Here is a 13807-nt window from a genome sequence, read left to right as displayed (position 1 = left end):
CTTGACAATGGGAGTCAGAGATCATATATCAAAAACCGTTTGAAGGATGAGCTAAGTTTACCAGCTGAATATCAAAAGACAATGCTTATCAAAACATTTGGGTCACAAGACAAGAAGTTGCAGACTTGTGATGCTGTTGCATTGGTGTTAAACTACCTAATGGAACAGATATGAAGATGTTACCTTATTCTGTTCCACTCATCTGTTAATTACTAACTGGTCAGTCAGTAGCCCTGGCAAGGAACATGTACAAGCACCTAAATGGAACTCACCTTGTCGATTACTCAACAGGAGCAGAGCCAGCAGAAGTGGACATCAATACCGGCAAATCGTCACAGGAGAAGTGAGAAGAGGAGAAAGTGGTCCAACAGCTTTACATACAAGGTTGAGTTGGGTTTTATGTGGACCCAATAGAGAGCTCAACGTGTGAGTGTGACTCATCTGTAAACTTGGTTTCCAGCACCCATGTCCCAAGATGTGCTACCAAACCGTCCCAACCTCTGAACAATGACCTTACTGGAGAGTTCGAACGCTTCTGGAACCTGGAGTCATTGCGAATATCGAGCCTTGAACGATCAGATCATAGTCACTTCATTGCCTGCATCTCCCTTCAGCTAGGAAGGTATGAAGTACATCTACCATGGAGGAACATTCACCCAGTTTTGCCAGACAACTATGAGACCAGCCACAAACGCCTGATGAGTCTGTTGAACCGCCTGAGACGAGAACCACAAGTATTGCTAGAATACGATGCCGTGATCAGAGACTAGATCGAAAAGATGATTGTGGAGAAAGTCGGTGAACTAACCTCTGGTGAAGTTGGAAGGGTTCACTGCCTGCCTCATCATGCTGTCATTAGAAGAGACAAAGAGACAAAGAGACAAAGAGACAAAGAGACAAAGAGACAAAGAGACAAAAAACTCAGAATTGTCTATGATGCGTCCTGTAAGTCAAACCAAGTCTCCTTGGATGATTGTCTACACACCGGGTCAGCACTTTCGCAGAATATCATGGACATCTCCCTGAGATTTTGAACACACAGAAAGGCACTGGCTGAAGACATTGAAAAGGTATTCCTGAACGTGTCAGTATCAGAAGAAGATAGAGATGTCTTGAGGTTCCTTTGGTTTGATGATGTGAAGAAAGAGTATCCTCAAGTAATTGTGCCGAAATTTGCACGAATTGTGTTTGGCGTGTCTTCAAACCCATTTCTCCTAAATGCAACTGTGAAACACCACGCGGAAAGATATGCAGAAGAGGACCCTGCGTTTGTTGAGGCATTTCTAGGCTAAATCTACGTGGATGATCTGAGCTCAGGAGAAGACACTGATGAAGAAACCTAGGAACTGAACATCAAATCTAAAGTCAGATTGGCAGAAGGGGGCTTCCATCTAAGAAGGTTTGTAACGAACTCTCCTGATTTGAGGAAACAAATAGATGATAATGAGAGCAAGTTGCGCAAGATTAGCCCCATCCTATCGACTGGTAAAGATATGTATGACAGCGGAATCCTCGAAGATGTGTTGGTCGGTGACAGAGCCACATTGGAATTGGTAGTTCGTGAAGAATAGTCATACACCAAGACTTCATTAGGAGACGCACAGAAGAGCGGCAAATCTGAACAAAACATTCTTGGAGTACAATGGAATTTTGTGGAAGACAATCTCGTTTTTGACCTGGGAACAGTTGCTTGAATAGCCTTAGAGTGCAGACCTACCAAGAGGAACTGCTGCTGTGGCAGCAAAATTCTATGACCCAATTCGTTTCATATCACCAGTTATCGTGCGGTTCAAACTACTTTTCTAAGATCTTTGTTCGAATATAGCCGAGTGGAATGACACCTCGGAAGGCCAATTAAGAGTGAAGTGGAACAAGCGAAAACTATTAAACAACCACCTATCGCACCCATAGAAATAGGAAATAGAGGTGGGATATCATTAAATATTTACATTAACTGAACAAGCCCAAGATTATAAAATTTATGGAAACACTCTATCAGCACAATTTAACAAATTATTAAACTATTAAAATTATCTTATCTTATTATATAGATGAGTTTTTGATCGTCCAAATATTGAAAAAGATATGACTGACTGACTCACAATTTCCGAAAACAACTTATACATGTAGGTCAAATATCTCTGGCGGAGATTATGTCTAAAGTAAAGAATATTCCATTTTGGAAGTTTCTCAACGCTTTTCTTACGATAAGGGGTTGCTGGTATGGTTATTGTGATCGATTCTGTGATTGGTGGCCTTAGCTGAGTGAGCTTAGTATAATTGGCTACTTCAACTGTCCAACTACAGGTGTCCGATTACGGCCAACTGTCTGATTACACTGTCCGATTACAGCTCTACAGAATGATTAGTGGAAAATAAAGCAGTTAATGCACCAATTACGTTTGAGGAAATTGTAATGGTTATGATTAAAGGGGGAATTCAGTGGTGTCAACTGCATTGACACACCAGGTATCAATATCAATCATGCCATTAATGTGAAAAATCTTGGAGAGTTTTTAAAAGATTACAGTAGTGAAGTTGGACCAACTGTGTGGCTTATGTGGATAAAAAACTGGTGCTGTTATGCAGAAGTATACCACGCTGCAACTTGATTGCAACACACAAAACGTTGCTCCCAACAGATATGGCAACATATAATGATGGATTTGCTAAAAGGCAGAAGATATTATAAGCATCAACTACTGCTGCTCCTATCAATGTCATCATACAGCTAAACATATTTGGTTTCTTTGACAGTTTAGCAGAAAAAAAAAGTCCCAATGGTAAAGTCAACACTGATGTGACAGTAAAAAGTGATGATAATGTGATTTTCAGAGCTAATGCTGCAGCTGCGGGAAGATATGTTATCATCAGGTTTGTCTTATGGGTGCCAAAGAGCATGTTCCATGCAAGGGGTGTACAAATGGTTTGGCAGAATTATTTAAAAACCACATGCCTGGTCCTATTTGAAGGAACGTGCTGAAATTAGTCACACTACAAGACAACAGACAGATAATTTTAAACTTACGTACAGTATAAGAAAACCACGTCATGTGAATGATACTTCCCCTCTGCATCTATTGGCCATTTATCATTTGACATATCTGCCACAAGTAGTATTGAGTCAATTTCCAGGGTATCAACTAATAAATCTGCAGATCATACCAGATCACTGGTTCAAATGCACAAGTACAATAACGTAACACCTAATTGTGTGATGATGGATTTAGTATTAAAGAATAGGTCAGGTGTGGCTTATGCACAAGATTTAGTCATTTGTGCCATTCATGGATGGAACCTATGAATCTTATTAAAGATATGGTTGCAAGGGGGCTGTAACACATTTTCACTACAAAGCATGATACTTCTGGATCCATTAGTAAGCAATACACTGGTATATTTGGAACATTTACTGGTCGTTCGATGTCATTTGGTGTAGGTAGTGGCACTCTCGATGGTAGGCTTTTATCCTCAATTAACAATAAAAGAACATATGATTAATGTAAACGTATAATATACGAGCTTCAAAAAGAGGAGTGTTATAAACTTCAGTCATATAGATAAATCGTTGAAGAAAACCACAATAAATGAAATAACATCATTATACAAATACTATCATAAAAAGCTTTGGTTGTTTAAAAAAGCCTTTAAGAGAGGATGTCAGCATCCATCGAACAAATTTGAAATATTGTGGCAAGTCGCCCAAAATTCGTTTTCTCTCCTACTTTCATATTTTTTCTAATAATTGTGGTGTAGTTTTTTTGTGAAAATATATTTGAGTTTTCGAGAAATGACTTTTTTCGTTCGACTGCTCAAATATGCAAATTTTCACCGTGAATATTACCCGAGTTGTGCGACCTCATGTGAGGAATGTACAAGACCTACGGTATTTCTGTGAACATAATCCTTTGTTTTATCATCTAAACTTAATCCCCTGTCGTTATTGAAGATGGAAAAGAAATTTTTATTTTTTGGTGAATATTTTTGTCTGACATACTTTTCCTATGTCGAAAAGTAGCATCAAAACAAAGACAGTTTTAACAATGATCGATATGACAGAATCTACTGAGCTTCAAGCTTTTAAAAGACCGAACGATGGTAATAAGTTACTATAAAAATTTCCTTGTCTATTTGTGTTGTTCTATCTTGAGACGAACTCAAAGTCCGGCAAAATTTACTTGATAGCGATGAAATATACATAGTGCGCCTACTTATCGCCATCGTTAACTGGCATAAATCACTACAATTTGTAAAAAAGTCTAACATAACACTTTTATCTTGTTTATTTATGATTTTCTTAGCCATTTCGATTATTATATTACGCCTGGGCATTACTTTTTGACAGGAACCCAGATTTTGCGTTGTGTTTTCCCCTCCCTCATTTATATCATAAGCTAGTCACGTAATAATTGATACCGACACAAGGGAATATTTACCATGTATAACGATTTTTGTTTACGCTGAGTTGAAAATATTAAAATATGTACTTTCTTCACTAATCGTTGTTTCAGCGGCAGCGAAGCAGTTAAAAGCGGGTTGTTGCTTTAACGCTACTGAAACTTTTAGTATTCAGACGGGCGAGCAAAGTGTGATGCTCCGGAAATAAAAACGTTTAGGGGCCTTTCACTACCTGTGCAATGTAAACATGACATGCTCTCATAATTTTATGAATCCTCTGTAGGAGCGAGGGAAGCATTGAAAAAGACATAAAAGGACATAAACACTTGTTTTCAAGAGTACCTTTTATAATTTTATAGCGGTCGTTTTCGAAATTCCAGGCGCGCACCCCCGCCCTCTTATGTAAAGGGGTCCCCCGGGGGTGTCGATACGTGCAGCATACTTGACATTTTGCAAGGACAAATTCTGATGTGATTTTTGGCCAACAGAAACAAGTTTTGTCAGCGTCTATTTGCTAGTGCGGAAGGGCCCGTTACCACCGTGTGCATAATTACGCGTCCCCCGCTAACGGCGGAAAGCCAACAAAGTTTTCAGACATTAGTTCAGAAAACTCCGCCTCTGTCTGAATTTTTGGTAGCTTATTGACCAATTCCCAATCGAAACTTAAGTCTGACGTCACGCGTAATTTTGCTCACAGTGGTAAGTAGCCTACTTACCGAAGCCAAATTGTTCGAATTTTCCAGACATCTTGAGTACTATCTGTGATACACGCTTGCCAATTCCCCTATCAGCTTTTGGAATCGACTTAACCCTACCTTTACTATGGCCGGACATTTCTTTTGGCACCCTACATCTGCTATTGGAACCACGATTCCACCCAACACTGAGATTTGATCTGTGAGTGGGGCAATTTGTAAAATCATCGATAACTTTTTGCGTCTCAAAGATGCCGGTGTCACAGCGGATTTGGACCCCCCGCGGATTTGGACCCCGGTCCATAAAGCTAGCGGATTTGGACCCCCGGTCCAAATCCGCTAGCGGATATGGACCCCCCCTCGCAGATTTGGACCCCCCTACCAAACTTTCCTTTTACGCATCCTTTGTATCATATTTGGTAACTAATTCTATTTGCAAGCTTTTTTGTCGATGTTCTTTTCAATCACAACACAACATTTCCTCAATAAAGGTAAAAAAAACAACAACAACAGCCATTTCGTTCCAATTCTACCGCATTCATTATAGCGAGTTGAACAGTATACGCAAGAATTAGATGTGAACAAACTACTGCATTCGAACTATTGAAATTGTTGCACTAAATCTTTGCTTCTTCTGATGCGAATCAACACTGGTACGAAACGTCATAACAATAGTGGAGACTATTGCGTCCAGTCACAAAAATAACTCAGTCTGATTTTCTAAAATAATAACATTAAACAGTTTTTAAACAAGAACGAAGAAACTACTTGCATTACAAGTCTTTCGTAAAGCCTATGATAAGTAAAAATATTTCTATTCTGAACTATTGGAACTCCCAGCTTATTTTCAGATGCAAATCAACGTTAATGTCAACGTCTTAACAAAAGTGGAGACTATTACATCGAACTCAATCTTATTTTCTAATTTTTACGGTTACTAACTGTTGAGGGATCCGAAGTAACACCTTAACAATTACGAAGACGTCTAGAGTCTGGCAATCTGCAGACAATGCAAAGCCACTCGTCCTCCAAGGCAGTCTTAAATCCCTCGCACTGTACCAAGTCGTCCCAACACTCGGGCATGAACAATGACAAAATAAATTAGTGTCACAAGTTTGTTTCTTATTGAATCTAACGGTGTTCGACTATCGCGGAAAAGGTTCAAAAACGACCTCTCTCCAGACATTAAACTAAATTCTTGCCCATCTTCCCTTGGTCAAAAGAAACATCCGACGGGATGCCAGTTCGTATGCATTAACGATACGCATGTTTTGAATTGAAAACATACCATAGTACGCTCTGGAACGTAAAGTATCATCCATTTTTATTAGAACGTTAAGGATGATGTTTTCACTCAGTTTTACTGGGGGGTCCAAATCCGCAGAGGGGGGTCCATATCCGCTAGCGGATGTGGACCGGGGGGTCCAAATCTAGGGGGGTCCACATCCGCTGGGACACCGGCACGCGACAAAACAAGATCAACTTCATTTTCTGGATCTGAAACTTGCAACTCCACAAGTGACTTGAAATGTCTTTTTAACAATCACGCAAGGGAACGACTTGGTCTTTTCGATAACTAAACCCACAAGTTCCACCAGCGAACGATTTAACTAAACAGCAAATCTCCATGTTAGCATGTAAGATGAGACGCTTATAAAACAGATCAGTTAGCTAAATCAGTGTGTACTTGTCAATCAAATTGACTATTGTAACCAATATTACTTTGACTTCAGCCGGCAAAAGAATCATTGATGGATCTGGACATTTTAGTTTTCTGAATGCAGTAATTCCTGAAAGGTTTTTCTAGATGTCATGCAAAGAGGAAAAAAACCCATCTCTTGGTATTTCGGAGGTTCATTCATTTTTATATTTCTGTGTCACGCTTGTCACGCAACTGATATAATGAGATAGGGAAGATATATAAACTGGAACTCAAATCTGGCTAGAATGTGGTAGAGCACAATTAACGTGATCATCGAAACAGCTAATAAACAAGGTAAGAGTGTTAATGTTAGATTTTTTTGCAAATTGTAGTGATTTATGCCAGTTAACGGTGGCGACAAGCAGGCGCACCATATATATTTCATAGTCGCTATCAAGTAAATTTTGCTGGACTTTGAGTCCGTCTCAAGATACAACAACACAAATACACAAGGAAATTTTTACAGTAACTTTATAACCATCCTTTTGTTTTATAAAAGCTTGAAGCTCAGTAGATTCTGTCATATCGGTCATTGTTAAAACTTTGTCTTTGTTTTGATGCTACTTTTCGACATAGGAAACGTATGTCGGACAAAAATATTCACCAAAAAATAAATATTTCTTTGCCAGCTTCAATAACGACAGGGGATTAAGTTTAGATGATAAAACAAAGGATTATGTTCACAGAAATACCGCAGGTCCAGTACATTCGTTACATGAGGTCACACAACTCGGGTAATATTCACGGTGAAAATTTGCATATTTGAGCGGTCGAACGAAAAAAATTATTTTAAGAAAACTAAAATAAATGTTTACAAAAAAACTACATCACAATTATTAAAACATATTGGGCTACAAAATATGAAAGTAGGAGTGAAAACAAATTTGGGTGACTTGCCGCTGTTTGTTTGATGCCTGCTGACATTATCTCTTAAGAGGTTCAAGAAACTAAATCTGTTGTGCAATTTGTCATCATCTTGTCTAATAGTAGGTAATACTATCACTGGAAGGGTTACAACGAATCCCATCGTACTTGGCATTATACCTGATAGCGGCTTGATATCAAAAACATACTGTGAAACGAAAGATTTTAAAAGGAAGATCGAATTATGCCGATTTGCTTTTACTACCTATGAAGACATTCCTTGAATTAAGCTCCCTTTTAAGAGGAGTGTCATTTGATGTAGAGAGTTATTTGGACCAACTGAAAACTGTAGATAATATTATCATAGATATGAGTTTATTAGTTGATGCTTTCGAGCAACAGTACAGGAAGTAGTTTACTTGTGATTAACTATTTGTTAAGTATCATGCTGTAGCCATTTCTAATTAGTTTTAATATATTGTTTCAGTAGCTGTGATAATATTAGAGTTTTCATTGATTTGGTTATTTTGATGTAATCTATATTGATTTGCATATCATTTAATATCATGATGAAATTGATATTAATCATCCGTTTTCTATTACCATGGATCTATGGTAATCCCTTGTTTGTCTTTTCAAAGACTGCAATTACCTTATTTTTATTCTTTGTGGTTGTTATTATTATGTCACACTTACTGGTTAGATTAAATATTACATTACTCAGATAGTATTCCTTAAATATATTAACCCTCCTATTATTTTACGTTTGTTATCATGGAAGCTAAAACACTCTTTCATTAGTTCGTAGCCATCTACTTTCCAACAATTGGTGCGCACAATCTCATTGTCTTTATTCTTCAAGCACCGTTTAGCCCAACATTTTTTATTTACTTCGAACAGAAGCAACACATTAGTTCTTCCAACTCATCATGAATAATTTAATTGTAATACATTATATTATAAAATTACATTGATACAATATGTTTAAATATGATCAGGGGTTATCCTTGGTTTCCTTAAATTATGTTTCATATTATGTAATTCCTCTTCTGCTTTTAATATACTGCCACCATTAAAATATCTTGTATATTTTCTATAAATATGTATGTTATATTGGTCACCAAAGTAATAAGCATCATCATCCAGTTCTCTATCATCTATAAAGCTACTATCGTAACTATCACTACTATCTGAATAATCGTTTTGACTATCATATACATAATCACTATCTTGACTACTATGTTAACTACTGTCGTCTGATTATATTTCCTGAGATTCCATGCATACCAATACATCAGATAAACATTGTAGAGTTTCCAAGAATTATAATAGCATATGGATTCCAGGAAATAACTAATATTACATGAAAAAGCCGGCGCAAAACTACCGCGAAATAATAACAACACAGAATCACTGATATCTGGTGAATATGTGTTAAAAGCACCAAGTACTATACTACTATCTCAACTAGTTAAACTGCAGACTGCACTCTCTATCTCAAATGGTCCATGTAGTTCAAATGCTCAAACTAGGTTAATTGGTTCAACCGCACCAACTGCACAATCAAGCTGAATTAATAGTCAAAGTGGCTAAAATAGTTAAACTGCACAAATTGCACAATCTATCTTAATTGTTTAAAGTTGTTCAAATGGCCATGTTAGCTTAAATGGTTGAACTGGTTAAATAGTCAAACTTGGGAATACAGTTAGATTCCAGGAAATAATAAGTATTTTATGAAAAAGCCAGAGCAAAACTACTGCACCATGATAACAACACAGAATTACTGATATCTGTTGAATAGGTGTTAAAAGACCCAAATACTATACTACTATCTTAACTAGTTAAACCACTTAAGCTAGATTGTGGAGTTTGCGCAATGGAACCATTTAAGCTAGTTATGCATTTTGTGCAGTTGAACCATTTCAACTACTTCAATCATTAAGAGAGATTTTGAAATCTGTGCAGTTTAACTGTCTTCCCTAGTTTGACCATTTAAAAAGTCGAATCGATTATCAAATTATCGCATGCCAGGCGAGATCATTACTTGAAAACTTTAATGATACAAATTCGTAATCAATTAAGCAACCGCGATAATCAATTAAGCAACCCCAAAGTCGGGGTCGGTACCAAAAACGCAATTGTCCTCACCAACCGTCGCGAGGCCCGTGACCAGCGTTAACACAGATAGCACAGCAGTTACCACTCAGTTGCAAAACCTTATTTCCTACCTTTGGAAAGAGATCATCATTAGGTGGGAAATCAAACCGGTAAGAAGCCTTCTCCCAAGAAGACCAAAAAAGATGTTGTGCATAAAGATGTGGTCCTTCTGCCTTCCTCTGATACTAGGTTGGTACCCACTCATCAAGTGCAATGGCGGATGGAAAACAGCGGTCTCGTCATACTTATCTTCCCAGTTGACAAGTCTCTGCAAGAGGAAGATTTCAGGGCTAAAATTAAAGAGTTGTTGGAGAGAAAAATTTCAATTCATGAAGTCTTAGTAAGAATAAATAGTATAACCAAAGTTAGCCAATGGCGTGTATTTCACTGCTTCACATTTCCTCAGGCTTGCTGGACAGGGACGCATTTATATTCAACCAGAAAGTGATCTCTCTACTACCCTTTAGCACGACATTGACATTCCTCCACAAGGTCCAGATCCATAGAGTGAAGCCCCAAGTTCAAGTTCACTTCCTGGTGAGCAATGTAGCTTTAACACAACTGCTTCATGCCTTTCAGTATCTGGCCCATCTACATGAAGGCTGCATGGAACCAGTCAGGTAGGGCTGGATCCATTAAAGGAAATGTTTCCTGATTCATTGGATGCAGTTTTAAAGGATCATCAGAAAGGTTTAAGCAGTTTGTAGAATGACAACAAAATGATGGTCGTGAATGAAAGTGATCCTCGCAATAAAGTGCACTACTTGAACAGTAGTGAAAATAAGGCCTGAAAAAAACTCGGGCCTGTACGGGGTTAAAACCCATGACCTCTGCGATACCAGTGCAGCGCTCTACCAACTGAGCTAACAAGCCAACTGGGAGCTGGTTATTATGTCGGTTCCAAATAAACCCGAGAAGTGATGAATAAACGGCTAAGAATATATGAAAGTCATATATTTGAACTGCGGATAAAGACGTGAATGAAAGTGATCCTCGCAGTAATGTGCACTACTTGAGCAGTAGTGAAAATAAGGCCAGAAAAAATTCCGGCCTGTACGGGACTTGAACCCATAACCAACAACATAAGCTGACCAAAGATAGTATTTGATCAACTCAGAGAGGGATTAAGTGTTCTTGGCTTTCGTGGTAAAATAAAGTAGTATCAAGAGTTTTTTTAGAGGTTTTTTTGTTCCCTACAGTCAAAGCTATCTGAGTGCCACACAACTTATTTACGTACCTCAGTTTCCTTCAGACATGCGTGAAGATGACAAAACTATGAAATGTTTAAAAAGGGCAGACAAAACTAAAAACATTCTTCACGTAATACCATCCATTTCGATTCTCAATAGCCAGAAAGTACAAATAAAATATCAGTAGAATTAGTTACCAAAGATTGGGTTTACTAAGTAACGCTATTTTCAAAGTCAATTCATTATCTAGAGAAGTTCTACATGTCGTGACAACGTCCTTTAACATACTTGCCCATGTTCTACAACAATCCCTCCAGTTTATAACTCAGAAGCATAAGTAGGCTGCCCTTGCTGCAATAACTTAGCCAACAATCCTTTGAAATCATCTTTACACATACTTTAAGTATCCAAACTCCCAAGGGTGGGCATTCTGATAGGAATGAAAATACTCTTTAGAGGGTCTTCACATCAACTGCTGGAACAGTATGAACATCCCATTACACTTGAAACAGCAAGCGATCCAAATGTCATACCATTATTACCAAAAAACACTGCATTTTTTATTGTTAGGGTAAACAAAATCAAGATAAAATAAAAAGGCCTAACATGCTGTACCTTGTTCACTTTTCTTGCTCATCTCCTCTCTATCACTGATATTTATATCTGCGCTATAATTTTTTCACCTTTTCATGTTTTCAATTATATCTACCATTTAATGTTCATTTCTCTTAAACCATTATCAATTAGATGTGCTACATTTTCTTTACTTTCAACGTATTTAAACTACGGTCATTTACTTTACTTACTCATCTAATTTTATCACTGATATCAATTGTACTTGTATTACATGTTTTTACCTGTTATCATATTTAAATTATATTTAGCTCCCTTACACCTTTTGTGAATATGATGTGCAGCTTTTTTTAAATTCTCTCCAAGGTTTTGGTAATTTACTCTACTTACTCATCTACTTTCAATTACTAATACCATTTATATCATTACTTTTTATGTTAAGTTGCGATTTTCCATTCTCTTTCTTCTTTGTATTACATTTCACCAATTGTGATGCTCTTTTTTCTGTCTTTTCATGCTAGAAAAAGCCTCTCTTTTGCTTGGTTTTGTTTTCAAGAAGTTTTTCAGACACTTCATGTGTGTGGCTTCTAATGACATCTCAGGTTGGAAGGACTTGATTTGCATCATGGTGGCCAAAACCAATTTCATCAGTTGTAAAGTAGTTGCACCAGAAGACCTCTACAAATGGAGCTTGATCAACTCGCTGCCATCATTACCGTTGCCTTTTCTTAATCCACAACCAGAGAAGATTCACTGTTCACTGCGTGAGTGATATTCTACTCAGGTAATATTACACCATCCCTACTTCACCGTTAACGAGGCATGACTTTGTCACAACTATGTTAAGCATTTTGAGGGTTAATAAATGTATTAAATTTGTCCAACACTGCCTTAAAAAATGGTACTTTCCTGGCAGATCTTAGTACTTGTGCTAAAGAGATATTTATATGGTTGCTGTGTCACAAGTTTTCCATTATGTAGGCTATTTGATTTGCCAACAAGTGAATAATAAACATTGTTTTATATTACCACTGTTTATTACGCTTTTGTTTTGGGAGCATGTAAAAACATAAATAACTTAGCAAGTGACCAGCTTACTGAACTCATAAATAATTTTGTTTTTTCAGTTTGCTGATAAAAGGATGAAGAGGATGAAACTTATGATTACCCTATTCCAAAACAATTAGAAGTGTAAAGGGATGCCTTGGTAATGCACTTGTATAAATGTGTTTGAAGAATGTTCTCCTCTTCAGTTTAAGGTCTACATCTCCCAATTGCTGAACTCCGGAAAAGAGTTGGGTCAGATACCAACCAGATTTGCTTCGTGTCAGGCAGGCATCACCTGACAGGTATCAGTGCCAAAAAGTTATTTGGCATCCATCATCACCAGGCGAGAGTTCAAGAAGTCCCAACAGACTATAAATTCCAAGGCAAAATGTCTATCATACCAAGGCAAAGGAAAACAGTCCAACAGAGCTCAGCTGTTCACTTAAGTAAACAAAGAATTATTTTAGAATTAAGGAAAATTAGGTAGTCACACTGGTGTTCCCCTAACAAACGTCGACTTTAGAATCTGGCAGACCACTTGGGTTTCAATTCTAGGATGGGTGGGCGTTGAATCGGTAAAATAATGAAATCAGTTGCAAGTTGTTTATCATAGGAGTGTCCCACGAAAATAAAAAACCAGTCCGCAAGAAAGACGGTCGTTGTGAAACTGAAAAAAGCTGGCCAACCATGCCATAAGATTATCCAAGTTACTAGACACGCACGAGAGTCCTCACTGGTGGACTGGACAAAAGGAAATCTTAACACATATTAGATGGCGAGACAAGAAGCCAGTTAATGGTTTAGTTACCCTTCCCTTCAGCCCATGGGATTTGATCACAGTGTAACAGGCAGTGAAAGGAAATGGGAAATGAGTGGCGTAGATGTGTCTGTCCAGAGAACTGTAGCTAATGAAGGAGTCAGTCTGGGGTAAAATCAGTAAAACATAACAAAACAAAGAGAGAGGAAAGAAATAAAAAGAAAACAGCCCCTTGCGATTGGTGCGCATGCGAGTTCGAACAAAAAGGTCAAGACAAGGTGATGCAGTTGTCGCATATGGCCCCTGATGTGTGTATCCGTATGTACTAGTATGTCACTTGTATGTACTTGTATGTAACTGTGTCACTCAGAGTACTCTTGTAGTATTTAACCCACGAAAACTATTATCTTCTAACAGTGCCAAA

General features: G+C 37.7%; 2 protein-coding genes across 2 annotated transcripts; both read left to right on the top strand.

Annotated features, from left to right (window-relative positions):
- The first annotated feature begins 245 nt into the window (after window positions 1–245).
- LOC136284161 (uncharacterized) lies at window positions 246–770 on the top strand. The gene is made up of 2 exons (XM_066173986.1): window positions 246–343; window positions 461–770. The coding sequence occupies exons 1-2, from the start codon at window positions 246–248 to the stop codon at window positions 768–770; spliced, it is 408 nt and encodes a 135-aa protein (XP_066030083.1).
- Window positions 771–779: 9 nt separating this feature from the next.
- On the top strand, window positions 780–1292 carry LOC136284160 (uncharacterized). The gene is made up of 2 exons (XM_066173985.1): window positions 780–945; window positions 1090–1292. The coding sequence occupies exons 1-2, from the start codon at window positions 780–782 to the stop codon at window positions 1290–1292; spliced, it is 369 nt and encodes a 122-aa protein (XP_066030082.1).
- Window positions 1293–13807: the final 12515 nt, after the last annotated feature.

This window comes from Pocillopora verrucosa, chromosome 11 (assembly GCF_036669915.1).
Source record: "Pocillopora verrucosa isolate sample1 chromosome 11, ASM3666991v2, whole genome shotgun sequence".
Classification (NCBI taxonomy): domain Eukaryota; kingdom Metazoa; phylum Cnidaria; class Anthozoa; order Scleractinia; family Pocilloporidae; genus Pocillopora; species Pocillopora verrucosa.
Note: the sequence above shows the minus strand (reverse complement) of the source record. Positions and strands in the feature narration are given on the sequence as shown.